This window comes from Asterias rubens, unplaced genomic scaffold, assembly GCF_902459465.1.
Source record: "Asterias rubens unplaced genomic scaffold, eAstRub1.3, whole genome shotgun sequence".
Classification (NCBI taxonomy): Eukaryota; Metazoa; Echinodermata; class Asteroidea; order Forcipulatida; family Asteriidae; genus Asterias; species Asterias rubens.
Window position 1 is genome coordinate 22428 of NW_022985753.1, and position 17724 is coordinate 40151.

General features: G+C 36.3%; 2 protein-coding genes across 2 annotated transcripts; both read left to right on the forward strand.

The window, feature by feature from the left end:
- Positions 1 to 2339: 2339 nt before the first annotated feature.
- LOC117306635 lies at positions 2340 to 8467 on the forward strand. The gene is made up of 4 exons (XM_033791122.1): positions 2340 to 2692; positions 4139 to 4248; positions 6963 to 7220; positions 7822 to 8467. The coding sequence occupies exons 1-4, from the start codon at positions 2620 to 2622 to the stop codon at positions 7966 to 7968; spliced, it is 588 nt and encodes a 195-aa protein (XP_033647013.1). The 5' UTR covers positions 2340 to 2619; the 3' UTR covers positions 7969 to 8467.
- A 933-nt stretch (positions 8468 to 9400) lies between these two features.
- On the forward strand, positions 9401 to 12496 carry LOC117306637. Its single transcript, XM_033791124.1, has 5 exons — positions 9401 to 9428; positions 9971 to 10194; positions 10644 to 10809; positions 11324 to 11445; positions 11995 to 12496. The coding sequence occupies exons 2-5, from the start codon at positions 10093 to 10095 to the stop codon at positions 12328 to 12330; spliced, it is 726 nt and encodes a 241-aa protein (XP_033647015.1). The 5' UTR covers positions 9401 to 9428; positions 9971 to 10092; the 3' UTR covers positions 12331 to 12496.
- Positions 12497 to 17724: the final 5228 nt, after the last annotated feature.

Genomic DNA, 17724 nt, shown 5'->3' on the forward strand with positions numbered 1-17724 from the left:
AAACTCCAAATTGACGATTTCCATTCAGAACAGAAGACCATTCTTCAATGTTTTCTTCAAGGGCATGATGTTTTCGTTAATTTACCAACTGGGTTTGGTAAATCGGCTATATTTCATTGTTTAATACAAGAACCATCTAAACACTATTGTTCCAAATTATGTAAATGGTAAACTGGTATGCTTCTTTAAACTGCTGTGTTACTATTTACTGAAAGTGAAACTTTGTAAAATTTGTTCACCCCGAGTCATCGTCATAGTCGTATTTTCTCAATTTTCTTTTCAACTTAAATTGGTTGGTGCACCACCAGCCGCTGTACTAAGTGTAACGTTAGGCGTTGTCATAAGTTTGATTGAATTGATCTTTTAGTTGTTGTTCAACCACGCGGCCATCTTCTACTTTTTGTACCCTTCTCAAACACTTGTCACACACTTGATGTGACATGCAAGGGTCAGTCATTGATAAGTTGATGCTCAAAACAGAATCAAGCCTGCTGATTAACTGCCTGGAAGTTGTTTTATCTTGTTGGAAGCTCTTGTAGTTGTGCTGTGATGTACTGTTGCAAATTATACACCATTGATTTCCAGCAACTGCCCTTTTTACTGTGGTAGGGATTTCTCCCTGGCCCGCCATTGCGTTTTCCTTGCAACAGGCTACCACATGTGTGTTTAGTTTACGCTGTACATAAATACTATGACCTAAGGAGCACGTGTGCAGTGTTTGCAAAACGTTGTGACTGACATCGCAGCGAGAGTTGCTAGGCCAACCAACAACCAATGAGAACGGGTTTTTAGTCAACATTAGCATAATGAGCTCTGCCCTAAATTTGGGCATTTACAAAACCATCAAGGCGTTGATTCTGTGAGTACCCTCACACGATCGAGCACGCACACACTGACATGACTGATACTGCACACAGACACATGCACGGACGTAGCTAGCTGGTAGCTCGGGCGGGTAGCGTGGCGCAAATAAAATAAAAATTAAAACAATACAATACAAATTATAAAAAAACTACAACGCCTTGATCAAGGCTACAAAAAGACCGAGTTTTGAATGATTTGTAGCCGTTGCCAAAAATATTATTGATGGGGAATAACCATGGAATAAAACATTAATTAACACGTTCATTTGCACACCGAATCCTACTTCGCAAATGGGTCACGATTCACATTGATTGCTCAAAGTATGAACCCGCTTTTAGTCGAAATGTTTTTGTTTCAACAATTCTTGAAGAAGACATAAATAAGGTGATAAGAACCTAACAAATGTTTTGTCTTTTTTTTTTATTTAGAGTGTTTTATGGACCGACTGGCACGATTACATGTTGCCACAGAAGAGAGGGCTTTGGAATCGATAAAGTTCAAGAAGTATATCACTGAGAAAATTCAAGACATTAATAGAATGATTAGGAAACAAACAGTAAATGAGTAAACCCGTTCTTTTAAAGGGAACATATATGGATACCTTTGGTTTTTGGAACCTTTGGATTGTTTGAATCCTATCTAAATGTAGGGATGAGATGGGTCTACATGTACAAATGTACTGTTTGTTTTATAATCAATCTGTTGATATCTTGAATCCTATGTAAATGTAGAAATATAAGGCCTACATCAAAACTAACCGGTGAAAATTATATTTGAAAAGGTTGTAGCGTTTTTGAGATAGATCACCAAAAATCCGGAGCGGTTATGTCCACACAGGAAGATTAAAGTGTGTGCACAACATTGGTAAGGTTGAAAAATAAAAGTTCACAGATTTGCACATAACTTACATGGTATAAAAATGGTCATGGTGGAAATTTTCCATTGAAATAGTTTTGCTTGAAATGTCATAGCTTTTAGAAAATGAGTAAAACAAACTGTCTTTATCCTGCAGGATAAAATCTTACCTTGGAAAAAGGTTAAAACACATAATGGGGTTTTTCACTGTTTTCTCATGAATCTGAAGACCAATATTTAGCTTAAACTTTCACAGGTTTGTTATTTCACGTATATGTTGGTCACATCAAGTGTGGATTTTAGTCTTTGACAATTACCAATGTTGTAGGCACCATTTAACCAGTGTTGTAGTCAAGTCCTTTTCAAGTTCTTTCCGAGGCCAATGCAAATAATGAAACGGCCAAATTAGTTCACGTCTTGTACTTTTTCGCAAAATTACTCAAGAATACTTGCCATTGTTTAACTTTTCAAATGTTTAATTGTACAGTTAGAATCAAGTCGTGAGCAAGAAGACTGTGATGTCCCAACACACTTACTTTCACTAAGGAACAGCAGATACACTGTAAAAAAAATGGGTAATCGAGTGCTGGGTAAAACTATTCACACATATTTTGGTCATTTTTTTACACATTTATGGGTAAAAATTGCTGTTGGGTAAATGTTAGGCTTCACCAATGTTGGTGAGAAGTTGAGTCATTAAAGTTTGGTAATCTTTACCCAACAAAAGGGTACATAGTGCTTGCTTTAATCGTCATTCTAGATGTTGGGTATAAAATCAGCCATAAGCCCACCAGTTGGTTACTTTGACATGATTGAGGGCGCTAAATAACCAACAATCTGACACAAAATGCATCGAGAATGTCATGTTCGCGCATGCTACTGGAGAACTTGTGAGCAATCATGGCGGAGGTTAACACGCTTGAATACATTCTTCATGAATGGGAGCTCGACGAGCTGTTCAAAACATTCACAGGTAATATTTGGAATACTTCTCACAATTAATTTAATGTAGATGACAAGATCATGGCTCACACACGCTATTATTTAGAAATAACAACGGTAAACTTGGTGCACACTACATAGCGTGTGTGACACAAGTCACTGACACAGTGACAGTACCTCGAGTAGACCTAGCGTGTGTGACACAAGTCACTGACACAGTGACAGTACCTCGAGTAGACCTAGCCCATAGGGATTTAACGTTAAAGATAAAAGTCAAAACAAACCCTTTTTTGCAAATTGGTTGTTGTTAAAAATATGGTATGGCGTTTTTTGCTTGTTTGTTTGGTAGATATTTGGTTCAGTTGTATGTGTGTGTGTGGTTTTTTGTCGGTTTTCATCCTTTTGTTTTTGCTTTTTTGCTTTTAATTTTTTTTTTTACAATTTCCAGCAGACAACTTGCCATAACTCATGTCATGTAAGTTAAGCCTTGCTGTCCAACTTTTGAGCAATGTTAGAGCTACTAACGTTCAACTTTTAGGCAAAAGTCCTAGTTTCTTTCATTAGTTGGGTTATTGTAATATGCGTAATACCCAATGTTTGAGTGGGATATTTCTTCCAATAAAGGTTGGGCATTGTCAACACCCATCATGCCCAACTTTTGAGTAGGGTTCCTGCAATAGTAATACTAGTTGGGCAAAAAACATTGCATGACATGTCATTTATGCAAATTTAAGTTGAATTTTATTTTAAACATGCCAAATTTAGTCATGCCCAACTTTTGAGTAGGGTTCCTGCAAAAGTATTACTGGTTGGGCAAAAAAACATTGCATGGCATCTATTTTATGCAACTTTAAGTTAAACTTTTTAAAGAACTGTCCATGTTTTTACATTTTCTAATGTGTAGTGTCTATTTTTACTTAGCAGTAGATGTGTTGGCACTGGTATAATATATTGGCACTGGTATTCTTGTAGTTTTTGTACATGTACTTGCAGTTTTGCACTGTACATGTAGCATATATTTTACGTTATTTTTACTGGGGCTTTCTGAACATGGGCAGTGACTGTCTTTTGGGACTTAAAAATTGTAGCACCTACCTAGAAAAATGTTAGTCTGGTGCCGCGTCAACATAGTCGTTGAGACTTTGTGTTTTTGAGATAGAATTTTTACCATTTTACAATTTAGGACTTACTAGGCCTTAGGCCTATTGACTGCACTGTTTTATTATAGTTACTAACACTGTATAGCAGTTGTGTGTCATGATCATTTTGCTCAATTTTAAGTTTAAGTGCCTCATACTAAATTAAAACAATTAAATTAAATCACTAGGACATGTTATAGTACACAAAAACATTCAGCTGTTTTCATAACCCCAGCACTTGAGAAAACTCTTCTTAATGTATTTACATTTTTGTAACTAGTAAAACATTCTGAGTAGAAAATTTAGTATCAGTTATGTTTTATTCATTTTTCACACAGATAATGCAATAGATATAGAAGCCTTGGAGCTGTTAAGAGAAGAGGACATTACACCGCTAATTCCAAAAGTTGGGTTGCGAGTTAAGTTCTTGGCAAAGTGGAAAAAGCAAGTGAGTTGTTTGCCTTTTTAGTATTGTAAGAAGAAACTATGTTGTGCTACAAGTGCTTATCTGAAGTCCATGGGGGAATTAAGGGTCTTTTCAATCACCTAAAATACATCCATAGTTTACATTCTGGTGCATCAACATTTGTCATATGTAGACAAGATGGCTGTTTGGCATCATTTTCTCATTTATCGTCATATCGACGTCATATCTTGGCAAAGCATGCAGACATGCAAGAACATACCCAAGGTGAAGAATCAGAAAATGAGCATGGCGCTGGTGGATATGAAGGAATGGACGTGCAAGATAATGAAAGTTTGGATGAAGATCGACAAACATGCAAAGATACCCTTGCTGAAGCAGTTTCTTATTTTGTAGCGAACATGAAAGCAACTGCTATACCATATTCCAATGTGCAACAGATCATATATGAAGTTGAAGGGCTGGTGGAGATCATTGCTAATCATCTACAGCATAAGCTTTCCTCTATTGTGGAAGAGGTTCAAACACAGTTCAAGGAGGCAAATCTCTCAAAATTTGAAACAGTTTTTCAAGAATGTGAGGTTGTAAAAAAAACCTTTGAAGGCCTTCGATCACAGTACCAACAGGACAAATACTTCAAAGATAAGGGATATTTCATCAGCCCAGAGGAAAGGGTGCTGGGTCAGTCATTCACATCACAGAGTGATACCTCAACTGGAGGAGTAAAACAGAAAGTAAAAAATGACAGCTTCCAATATGTTCCCATGAAGAAAACACTCAGGAAACATCTGGAGCAGCCAGGAGTGATGGCTGCAATTCTTCATCAACAACCCTGTGAGGATGGCTTGTTGTTACAGTCCTATCGCGATGGAAGTTACTTTAAGGGTAAATTTTCTGCAAGTGCCGATGTTGTCATCCCTATTCTATTGTATTGTGATGATTATGAAACAGGGAACCCCCTCGGTTCTAAAAAAGGAATAAATAAACTCACTGGCTTTTATATTAGTCTGCTTTGTCTGCCTGCTCAGTTCCAGGCTTCTCTTAGTAACATTTTATTGGCAGCGTGTGCAAAAAGATCTGAAGTTGCCAAATATGGCATTGACAGCATACTATCAGTGATTGTGAAAGACCTGAATGATATCGAAAGACAGGGAAAAGAAGTTTCTTGTCAATCCTATTCAGGCTTGGTAAGACCAGTTGTTTTTCAGGTGATAGGTGACAACTTAGGGCTTCATGAAACACTCGGTTTTGTAGGTAGCTTCAGTGCTAACTATCCTTGTCGGTTTTGCAAGGCACCAAAGGAGATCACTAAAAAGCAACTTGTAGAAGATGTGTCACTTTTAAGAGACAAAAACAGCTTTGAAGCGGACCTTGTGTTGGACAATGTCTCAAAGACAGGGATCAAACGGTCTTCTGAACTGAATAAGTTGACTGGCTTCCATGTCACCGACAATCATGTAACTGATGTAATGCATGACTTACTTGAGGGTATTTTCCCACTTGAAATAAAACTTACTCTTGGTGAGCTCATTGATGAAGGATGTTTTACTCTTGAAGAAGTAAACAATCGCATTTCTTCATTTGGCTATGGGTTTGCGGATAAAAAAAGTAAACCAAGTATAATTCAGGATTCAGCACTCAGGAATCCATCAGGTTCAAGTGGTCAGAAGGCTGCACAGACAAGAATCTTAGCTTTGTATCTTCCCTTGATCATTGGTGACTTGGTAGATGAGGAATCTGATGTGTGGGAGATGTTCCTGTTGCTGCTTGACATATATAAAATCGTAGTAGCTCCACGCATTAGCCATGCAGGCGTATACATTTTGAAAGCTTTGATTGCAGACCATCATCGGCTCTTTCTGAGCCTCTTTCAAGACCGTCACCTTATCCCGAAACAGCATTTTTTAATCCACTACCCTCGGGTAATACAACTTCTTGGACCTCTGGAACAGTACTCAAGTATGCGCAAAGAGGGCAAGCACAAACCTTTTAAAAGGTGGGCTAGAGCTTGTAACAATTACAAGAATGTTGCAAAGACAGTCAGTATCAGGCATCAGCAGCAACAAAGCTATACTTTCTTACTGAGGAAGCCATTGAACAGTGAATTAGAAGTAAGGGATCAGATTTCTGTTCTGGTTTCTTCTCTGGATGAAGTGAATGATGTGTGTTCCTTCCTTGGGTGTGGAAAAGATGCTCAAGTCATTTTGTCAGGAAGTGTTTCCATTCAGACATACACATACAAACCAAACTGCATGATTCTGGTTGACTGGACTGCCAAAGAGCCACAATTCTCACAAGTAAAGCATATCATAATAGTTGAGAGCAGTATCTACTTTGTCCTACGGTCATGGCATACCAAGTATTACAACAGGCATAGACACTCTTATGCTGTGGAAGAGTCTGAAAGTGTTTTCATCAAACAGCCCAAAGAACTTCTCGTGTGCAGACCATTCCATGCAACTAAGTGCAGTGGTAAGGACGACTCTTCGTGGTACATCATAACACCATTCAACCTTGTATGATGATACTGTACTGGTATGTTTAATACAGAACCATTATTATTACTTTTTTTCCTCACTAGGAAACATAAAACAGACTACTGTAAGAAGCATGGTTATTCTTTGCTTTTCTATGCTTTTCTTTGAGACAATTCCAATTTCATCTGGCAGAAGGAGTAGTGGTAATTTAGTAAGTAATCATATATTTAATCTAGCCCCTTTTTGTATTTTGTTGTACAGTTTGGACCTCGGGTAACAGCAATACCAATTCAGCTACCAAGGGATATGCTTGACTTTGGACCGGAAACGGCTTCTTTTGATTGTCAGTCAATGCTGAGTTCCAGTTCGGACTTCAGTGAAGTTGCACCTGTGTTAGGCACACCAGTAACAGGGGATGTTTCCAGTGCAGCCTCTTTGTCAGACTCGGACAGTTGGGCTTCTTTTCCATTGTCACAGATGTCACCCCCACCCATGAAAAGACAGAAGAGACTTTTGTTTGTAAGTAAGACGTTTGTTTTTAAACTTAATTATCTTTAATTTTTATGCAGATAGAGCTTCTGTTTTTTCATTGTGTGTAGCTCAATGGTTGTTTGCTGATTTTGTTTTTAATAGTTTTACAGCAGCTTTGCTAAAAGATGATTGAGCTTCATGAAGTCGCACAAGAAAAGTGAAGACAAGAAAGGGTTCCCAATTATTGAATAATCACCCTACATCTATGCCGTTGTGTTGGAATTATAAGTATACCAATGGTAGACTTGAACATTGATATTTGCATATTTTGTGTATCCCTTCCTTACCCATAATGTATAAAGAGACATATTACCATCTTTACCACACACAGTTTCCTTAGGACAATGCACAACTTGTATGGGTAAACCCCCCGACATTCTCAGTTTTAAAAAGGTGACCGAATTCCATTGGGAAAACAATAGGGGCCTTGGGAAAGGGACAATTTTGAAATGATATGTATGAAAGCAATTAAGATAAATTTGAAGGACTCCTCACCTTTTTCAGTGTGTACAACGGTTTACCTTGCATACCAATCTGTAAAAGACTATAGCAATTATATCCAATCTTCATATATATCACTGTTCAACAGGATACCAAGAAGATTCTTAGTGAATCTCCAGAAGGAAAGAGTGTCACTCGGAGCATCGAGCAATCTGGATTCTTGACGAAAAAAGTCAGGCATCAACTAGTCAGGATATTAGTGAGCTACTTGATTTCCCATCATGGAAAAAAGTAAGTACATGTCTATAAGGCCATTCGAATATAAAGTTGGATTTTGTTAATGACAACATGGATATGGGAACCTTCACACCAATTTTGTGAAAAAGAGAAACATGTTCAAATGACAAGAATGATGTTCATGATTGATACGTGCTCCAAAAAGGTTTTAAAATAAAAAGAAAAGAATATAAATTTATTTGAAAAGTTACAGTGTCATTTGAAAAGTGTTAGATTTACGTAACCAAGAATGACAGAATGGCCTGGAAAGGGATGACAGAAATAACAAAATAAAGTTTTCAAATGCTGCTTAATCAAAATTCTCAACCCAGAGTGTTTTTGGGGCAGTCAAAACTTAAAAACTAATGAGGTTTAAAAGAAATTACATGTTCATGACAGTAAAATAAGTCTTGCATGAGCAAGGCCAGCCAATAAGTCATAAACATGCTTGTTCCTGTTTGTTGAAATGTGCTTGCTGAAATTGTTGTTAATTCATATACCTTCTACAAATTGATGACAAAATGTTTGTCCTTACTATACAATTCCTGAAAACACACACCAAAATATATGGCAGTGTACTAAGTACTTCATTTTGTTGGTACTATTCCGTTAAATCCTCTCCCATGTCACACTTTATGCTCATTATTATAGAAATGGCTGTGTTTTAAGCAAGTATTTTCTTTGATGTTACAGCCCTGGTGCATTTGAAAGAGTGCTCTGGCTGAGAGTGTGATTGCTGCATTCCCAAGCCTGAAAGACCCTCAAGGAATCACAGGATATGTAAGTATTAATGTTTGCCTTATTGAAGGGCAACCCATCCGAATCAGAGAGGCTTGTACAAATTGAATGGCCCTAGTCATCACCACGACTATTAAAGCTTTTATCTGAAGATTGGAAATAGTATGCACACTTGGTTCACTTAGCTTATGAATATTCATATATTCTACATTAAATTTCAATAATTATTAAAATTTGGTGTACATACTTTCATCTTGGAAGGTTATGAGACAATCAACTCCATATGAAGTATGGCAAATGTGACTGTCCACCACAAATGGGCTTTAAAGTAGGTATAATAATATTGAGGTATGTCCAACAATAGAAAACACAAGATTTAGTCACAAGCGGTGACGTTTTATTTTCTGTCCACCAAGCAACACAAACACACAATGTACAATTTTAAAACTTATTTTCAGGAGTCTTAACTTGCCAAATAATCTAAAACCCAACTTTTTAGCCCATTCCTGGTGGATGGTCACAATGTCAGTGCATGTGAAAAAACAATTAGACCTGTCCTGTGTAATTTACATATGCTTGTCATTGTTTTACTAAAGGAAGCCTTTTACACTAAAGGATCCAAAGGATGCCTGCAGGTGGTTATCTTGAAGAACACTTGCGTTATGTGAGGAAAAATATGATAAGAAAGGAGGAAGTTGGAGAGGCATCAAGGAAGGAAGGAGGAAGTTGGAAAGCATCAAGGTAATTGACCTATTACCCCCCCCCCCAAAAAAAAAAAAACAAAAAACAAAAAAACCCATCGACGACAACAACAAAAACTCAAAAACTAATATAAAAAAAATATAACAAAATAACAAAATCCCCAATGCCCCATAAACAAACAAAAACTATGCCACATAAATAGAAAACAAAATTAATTAGAAGGCCCCATGCCCGTGTTACACCACAGATACTAAAGGATTCTTTATCACAGGTCTTGTTTGCATTGCTTGCTTGGAATGTGTAACAACAGCACTCAAGGAAGTTTGTGTTTTAGGGGCTGGACAAAAAAGGAAAGTGGTATTTCTGATGCACAAGTATCATTGTCATGTCATATAAATAGAGTGTGCTCATAGTTTTCAACTTCACGAGTTGCCTCAGGAGTACCCAACCAACTTGGTTCAGGACATGGAAGCAAGGACAAAATTTAATGAATCGCTATAACAAAGGGACTGAATGGATATTATTTAATATAATTTATCTGGAGGTTATAATAATATTGATGTGTTTAGTACTTTTAACAGTTAATGCAAGTGCAGCAACTCCTGATGAACCCGATGAGAAGCAAGAGACAGCCGAAGATGTACTTGCAAAGGTTCAGTGGCTAAAGGACAACTGTGCACCTACTACCAAAGTCAAAGAGTACATGTCATTGACATCAAAGCACAGGGCAGAATGGGTGAAAGATAGGGAGAGAACTGTTGCAGAAATCTTGGAGGAGTTCCCCAGGCTGCTTGGTATTGGGATGGTAGGTTACTACAAAGTCAAATCATTTCAAACTGTGGTAGTCAATATTCTTCTTTCTCGAGCTCTTATTTGTCAAAGCAGTGAGAATAATATTGTCTGCATTACATTTATGGGGTGTGAGAAACTTGGTTAATGATTATTTAGGAGGCTACCATAACAGTCTTGAAACCATCCTGGTAGTGCTGTAGCTATCACTCAGAAGTCCTGGTTAATTCTAATTGTCTTTGCTTCGCACTAGTTAAGTTTTATACATCATTTTCATAACTCTTTTGTGTACTCATAATGCTTTACATACCCTTAAAACCAGTCAGTCCTAGCTAATGCTGACTTTGATTTTCTTTGTTTCTGAAGAGTTTTGCAATATTGGTCAGCATGTAATTTAGCTTTGGGGAAGTCAATGTAGTGCTCCACAACCAACAAGAATGTTTCATTTAATCACTTTTACTTAAGATTGAGCAAGACTTCCAGCTGATGTACCCAAAAGTTGCTGACAGACTGACTGACAAATGGGGCGGCTTGTCGGACTCACTGATAGATTATGCCACACAGATGTTTCCTCTTTGGAAGGATGTGTTAGGTCTTGATGCCAGTACTGATGTAAAGAAACTGACAGAAGGTATTTTTCACATTTTGAGAATGTCGGGTTGTCCGATCATTGCTTAATTCATTGGAAGAGTTGGTAAATTTTCAGAATATAATTTGAGTGTTCTCAAGACAACCATCCTCCAGATTAATTTGAAGTGGCTGAGGATTTCCAATTAAATGCTGCATTGACGTAATTCCCTTACGTAAATATGATTTCCTTCATTACGGTGATAACTTGGGTAAGACACACAGAATGTAGGCCTTTATCATGCTGAATTCATTTTGGCCATGCGCCATAGTATCCAATAAAAGTAATGATTGCCCATATTTATTTACATATAAAAAGGAACCAAACTATTTGTCCTTTCAGCCTCGGTTGGTTACATGACTTCAATGGGAGAAATACAAGATGGCCTCACAATGATAAAGGTCTATTGAAGTTGATCCTAATATGGCAAAGTTAAGGCGGTTGATGATTACTGTTTTGGACCATTATCCTAGTGTTGATATAACTTGCTCAAATTTCCATACTCTCTTTTTAACAGATGAGAAGATCAACCTGTCATTCTTTGTCATTCCAATGATATTTGATGGCTGCGACAAAAAGAAAACTGGTGGCAGATTTGGGCCAAAGGAAACAATGAAAGCCTTTATTGATGTACAACTGGTGAGTATTGTCTTGCAAAATGATATTAAAACAAGTATCTCGCATTCCTTTGGCGGATCTAGGGGGAAGGGACTATGTGGCTTTAGGGCTCCCCCCAAAAAAATAAAGTAAAGAAAAAAAAATAAGAAAAAATGTTGAAAACAAACTGCCCTTTAGGGATCACACCTCAGTTAAAGTACCCCCTTATGGTGTATCCAGGCACTGCCTCTTCCAGGTTTATCGTTACTTGGATGTGATCCCTGGCCATAGGGCAGTGTTTGGTTTTATGAATTATTACTGCCATCCAAAAGAAAGGTTGCTGACAATAAATAGGGAGACCGTAAGCATAGGTCAGTTCCAGTGTCATAGGGAAATCTGTTCCATAGTAGCTTGACCCCCTCCACAATTCTTTTTTTTTGGAGGGGGGGGGGGAACAGTTTATTCGAGGGTTCAATTTAGCTGTCCCCACCAGCATACCAACCCATAGGTGGCAGATTCAAGTCCTGCTCCAGTAAATTTGTCTATATTTGCTAAAAATTGATATTTTCTTATTACTTTGACTTTTCGCAGGATATTGTGCACATGCCAACGTACTTAGAAAAAATTGACGCGACAAAACATCCTCAGCCATTCCTGCTCGTCCTGTACAGTGAATCAGTGCTAAAACCTTCCAGTGTATTTGTGATTATTGAGAAGAACACAATTCCGCAACCATCCCTACTGAAGGCCATAGATGTCTGCTATAAGGCTCACTTCATACTCGACTGTAAATACCAGCAACTTTGCACAAGTGTGTGGAAATTCTTTGAGAGGTATATTTTCAACCAGCCTGGAATTCCAACAAACAAAGACAGTCCAACTCTAAGAGCCCTGAGGGCATTTTTGGCTTTCCGAAATTTTCCATGAAAGCTTCCCAGATTGACCATGGGCTGTTTGACATTTTGTTGTTTACCTATTCATTCATTCCTTGTTACAGTGCAGACTCATTAATGGTCATGACATTTGCCTTGTTTAGAATCGTATGACTGTCAAGAAATTAGATAGTAAGACTATGGGGGGAAAACATGGTTGTTCTTTGACAGGTTTACTTAATCTTTCAAACCTCTATTTGCTTTCAAACTTAAAAGAAACAAACAATACTACAAAAATCATGACAGTTAAAACTAGTTGAATGCAATTGAAAGATGTATTAATTTATTTTTTGTTTCTCTTACTGGAAACAAACTCTTATAGTGTTATGTATAAAGTATCTCAATCATACATTTTTGTAAAACAAGGGCAGACTTTGCAGAATTGTGTGGAAGATCTTTGAGAGGTGTATTTTCAACCAACCTGGACTTCCAACAAACAAAGACAGTCCAACTCTAGTACAGGCCTGAGAGCCTTTTTGACTTTCCGAAATCTTCCATGAAATTTTCCCATCTCAATCATGTTTTGTTTAAAACAAAGGCAGAGCTTGGGGAATAAGGGGTTTGCCCTTTACCAACACTTTGAAATTAACCCGGCTGTAATAAAATACATGCCCCTAGATGGACCCCCTTCTGAAAACTCCTGAATCCGCCTATGTTAAGGGGTGATAATTCAAACTGTTTATATTTTATATTTAAAATAATAACAGACATCAACAACACCACTACCTCAAGATTTAATTAAGAAGCAAGTGTAAAACATTGTTTTCAACTTAACAAAGTCTGACTATGTTGTACACCAAGTTGATAATATGATTATCGTTTTTTATGAAGAACAAACCCTGAATATTATGTTTACTACTCGTTGTATTCAACTCGTTTAATTTACACACTGTAGTGCTTGTTAGCAAACTTGTTTAAAGATAAGTTCTGTACTTTGATTAATTTATGTAGACTATTCCGAGTGTTGTCGGCAAAGTAACACAAATTGACACAACTCGACACTTAACATTCAGTTTATTTGCGTTTTTTCCAAAGGTTCACGAAAGAAGTCTATTGGCGAGTTATTTTTGACATACGTTTTATTAGTGCACAGTTGTCTTTAAAAAAAAGGGCATTACAAGCAAGTTTCCCAAAGGTTTAATTTTGATAAACTAAAATTTGTTTGTTAACGAAAGTCTTTTGGAATTTTTAGGTTAGTTTTAGTCAAGTTTATTTATTAAGCCAATTGTTACTGTTCAGAAACAAAAAGAAAGGCAAGGCAAGCAAGCACCAGTTGTTTGAGATTTGTTTATATTTTTATTGGCATGTTATTTAATACAAGTTGTTGTGCCATTTTTGAGAAACAAACAAAAAGAAAGTAAAAACAAGCAAGTGTGTGTTTCAAAAGCTTTAACTTCGGTAATTATAAGATTATGTGTGTGAAAGACATTGCTGAAAGAGCAAGTTACATCATGTTCTAATTGTTTTTATAAAACAAATGTTTTTTTATAGAGCTATTTACAAATCATTTTTTCACGAATTTGTTTCGCAAATAATTTTTGATCCTTGAAAAGCCTCACATATATTTTACTGACTACTAAGTCTGTTTATCAAAAGAAGGTCCTACCTTTGAGGTTGCTTAAATTGTTGAAGCGTACTTTCAGTGCAGTTAAGAAAGTTCAATAAATAAAACATAAACAAAGGAATTGCATTAACTGTTTATTTTCTTTCCCAGCATGTGTGTAATTCATTTAAAATATTCCAACAACAATGGTTAAAATATTTACCAACATTTGGTGGGAAAAGTGACCAATTTATGTACAGAAATTTAAACGAACCCAATAATTGGATACAGCATTTACCAATACATGGTGGGAAAAGTGACCAATATGTGGTCAGAAATTTAAACAATCCCAATAATTGGATACAGCATTTACCAATACATGGTGGGAAAAGTGACCAATATGTGGACAGAAATTTAAACAATCCCAATAATTGGATACAGCATTTACCAATACATGGTGGGAAAAGTGACCAATATGTGGACAGAAATTTAAACAATCCCAATAATTGGATACAACATTTACCAACAATTGGTGAAAAAAATTACCAATTACCCCAAAAATATTCACTAACAGTTGGTTGAAAATTGCCCAGTATTTGAACAAATACTTTTAACCAATAAATGGTATACAAAGCATATCCAACAGCTGTGTAATTAGAATTAACCAACTATGTGTAGTTGGGTTTGCCCAATAATTTAGTAAATGGTTTAACCAACGGCTGTTGGGCAATAATTGCCCCAAAACTGGTGGGGCTGATATTTGAACCAACGTTGGGTAAAAAGTTGGGTAATTTTTACCCTTTTTTTTTTACAGTGTATAAAGTACAACAACTAGCAAGTTCTTCCCTTATTAAATTAATTCGGCTGAGCTAATTAGTAGACTTAACACTCTGGGGCGCTAATCTGATATAGCCAGGGGTATGAGGAATAAATTCATGAAATAAAAATTAATAATATTTTCCAATTAAATGGAACTCTTGGCTTTGTAATTGCCCATACCTTACGCTTGTTCTTTGTGTATAGCATAATGTACAGCGTATAAAGTAGAAAAACTCGTAAATCATTCCCTTATTAAATTAATTGGGCTGAACTAATTAGAAGACTTAACACATTGGGGCGCCGGGCTTATATAGCCAGGGTATGAGGAACAGATTCATGAAATAAAAATTAATAATAATTTCCAATTAAGATGAAACTCTTGGCTTTGTAATTGCTCATATCTTACGCTTGTTCTTTGTGTATAGCATAATGTACAGCGTAAAGAGTAGAAAAACTCGTTAATTCTTCCCTTATTAAATTAATTGGGCTGAACTAATTAGAAGACTTAACACATTGGGGCGCCGGGCTTATATAGCCAGGGGTATGAGGAACAGATTTATGAAATAAAAATTAATATTATTTTCCAATTAAGATGGAACTCTTGGCTTTGTAATTGCCCGTATCTTACGCTTGTTCTTTGTGTATAGCATAATGTACAGCGTAAAAAGTAGAAAAACTCGTAAATTCTTCCCTTATTAAATTAATTGGGCTGAACTAATTAGAAGACTTAACACATTGGGGCGCCGGGCTTATATAGCCAGGGGTATGAGGAACAGATTTATGAAATAAAAATTAATAATATTGTCCAATTAATATGGAACTCTTGGCTTTGTAATTGCCCGTACCTATACACTTGTTCTTTGCATATCATATAAACAGCGTAAAAAGTAGAAAAACTCGTAAATTCTTCCCTTATTAAATTAATTGCGCTGAACTAATTAGCATACTTAACACATTGGGGCGCTGGGCATATATAGCCAGGGGTATGGGAAACATATTTATGAAATAAAAATTAATAATATTTTCCAATTAAGGTGGAACTCTTGGCTTTGTAATTTCCCATACCTTACGCGCTTGTTATATAAGTATAGCGTAAAAGTACACAAATTCGTAAAATCTTCCCTGATTAATTTAGTTGGGCTGAGCTAATTAGCAGACTTAATACTCTGGGGCGCTAATCTGATATAGCCAGAGGTATGAGGAATAGATTTATGAAATAAAAATTAGTAATTTTTGCTAATTAAGATGGAACTCTTGGCTTTGTATATGCCCGTACCTAGACGCTTGTTCTTTGCATAGCATATAAACAGCGTATAAAGTACAACAACTAGCAAGTTCTTCCCTTATTAAATTAATTCGGCTGAGCTAATTAGTAGACTTAACACTCTGGGGCGCTAATCTGATATAGCCAGGGGTATGAGGAATAAATTCATGAAATAAAAATTAATAATATTTTCCAATTAAGATGGAACTCTTGGCTTTGTAATTGCCCATATCTTACGCTTGTTCTTTGTGTATAGCATTAATGTACAGCGTAAAAAGTAGAAAAACTCGTAAATTCTTCCCTTATTAAATTAATTGGGCTGAACTAATTAGAAGACTTAACACATTGGGGCGTCGGGCTTATATAGCCAGGGGTATGAGGAACAGATTTATGAAATAAAAATTAATAATATTTTCCAATTAAGATGGAACTCTTGGCTTTGTAATTGCCCATACCTTACGCTTGTTCTTTGTGTATAGCATAATGTAAAGCGTAAAAAGTAGAAAAACTCGTAAATTCTTCCCTTATTAAATTAATTGGGCTGAACTAATTAGAAGACTTAACACATTGGGGCGCCGGGCTTATATAGCCAGGGGTATGAGGAACAGATTTATGAAATATAAATTAATAATATTGTCCAATTAATATGGAACTCTTGGCTTTGTAATTGCCCGTATCTTACGCTTGTTCTTTGTGTATAGCATAATGTACAGCGTAAAAAGTAGAAAAACTCGTTAATTCTTCCCTTATTAAATTAATTGGGCTGAACTAATTAGAAGACTTAACACATTGGGGCGCCGGGCTTATATAGCCAGGGGTATGAGGAACAGATTTATGAAATAAAAATTAATAATATTTTCCAATTAAGATGGAACTCTTGGCTTTGTAATTGCCCGTATCTTACGCTTGTTATTTGTGTATAGCATAATGTACAGCGTAAAAAGTAGAAAAACTCGTAAATTCTTCCCTTATTAAATTAATTGGGCTGAACTAATTAGAAGACTTAACACATTGGGGCGCCGGGCTTATATAGCCAGGGGTATGAGGAACAGATTTATGAAATAAAAATTAATAATATTGTCCAATTAATATGGAACTCTTGGCTTTGTAATTGCCCGTACCTATACACTTGTTCTTTGCATATCATATAAACAGCGTAAAAAGTAGAAAAACTCGTAAATTCTTCCCTTATTAAATTAATTGGGCTGAACTAATTAGCATACTTAACACATTGGGGCGCTGGGCATATATAGCCAGGGGTATGGGAAACATATTTATGAAATAAAAATTAATAATATTTTCCAATTAAGGTGGAACTCTTGGCTTTGTAATTTCCCATACCTTACGCGCTTGTTATATAAGTATAGCGTAAAAGTACACAAATTCGTAAAATCTTCCCTGATTAATTTAGTTGGGCTGAGCTAATTAGCAGACTTAATACTCTGGGGCGCTAATCTGATATAGCCAGAGGTATGAGGAATAGATTTATGAAATAAAAATTAGTAATTTTTGCTAATTAAGATGGAACTCTTGGCTTTGTATATGCCCGTACCTAGACGCTTGTTCTTTGCATAGCATATAAACAGCGTATAAAGTACAACAACTAGCAAGTTCTTCCCTTATTAAATTAATTCGGCTGAGCTAATTAGTAGACTTAACACTCTGGGGCGCTAATCTGATATAGCCAGGGGTATGAGGAATAAATTCATGAAATAAAAATTAATAATATTTTCCAATTAAGATGGAACTCTTGGCTTTGTAAT

Coding starts and splice junctions, on each gene's coding strand:
- LOC117306635 (XM_033791122.1), top strand. CDS start 2,620: ATGGCGGAGGTTAACACGCTTGAATACATTCTTCATGAATGGGAGCTC. Junction 4,249..6,962: donor TGGCAAAGTGGAAAAAGCAA/GTGAGTTGTTTG, acceptor TTTGTTGTACAG/TTTGGACCTCGGGTAACAGC. Junction 7,221..7,821: donor GACAGAAGAGACTTTTGTTT/GTAAGTAAGACG, acceptor ACTGTTCAACAG/GATACCAAGAAGATTCTTAG.
- LOC117306637 (XM_033791124.1), top strand. CDS start 10,093: ATGTCATTGACATCAAAGCACAGGGCAGAATGGGTGAAAGATAGGGAG. Junction 10,195..10,643: donor GGCTGCTTGGTATTGGGATG/GTAGGTTACTAC, acceptor CTTTTACTTAAG/ATTGAGCAAGACTTCCAGCT. Junction 10,810..11,323: donor TGTAAAGAAACTGACAGAAG/GTATTTTTCACA, acceptor TCTTTTTAACAG/ATGAGAAGATCAACCTGTCA.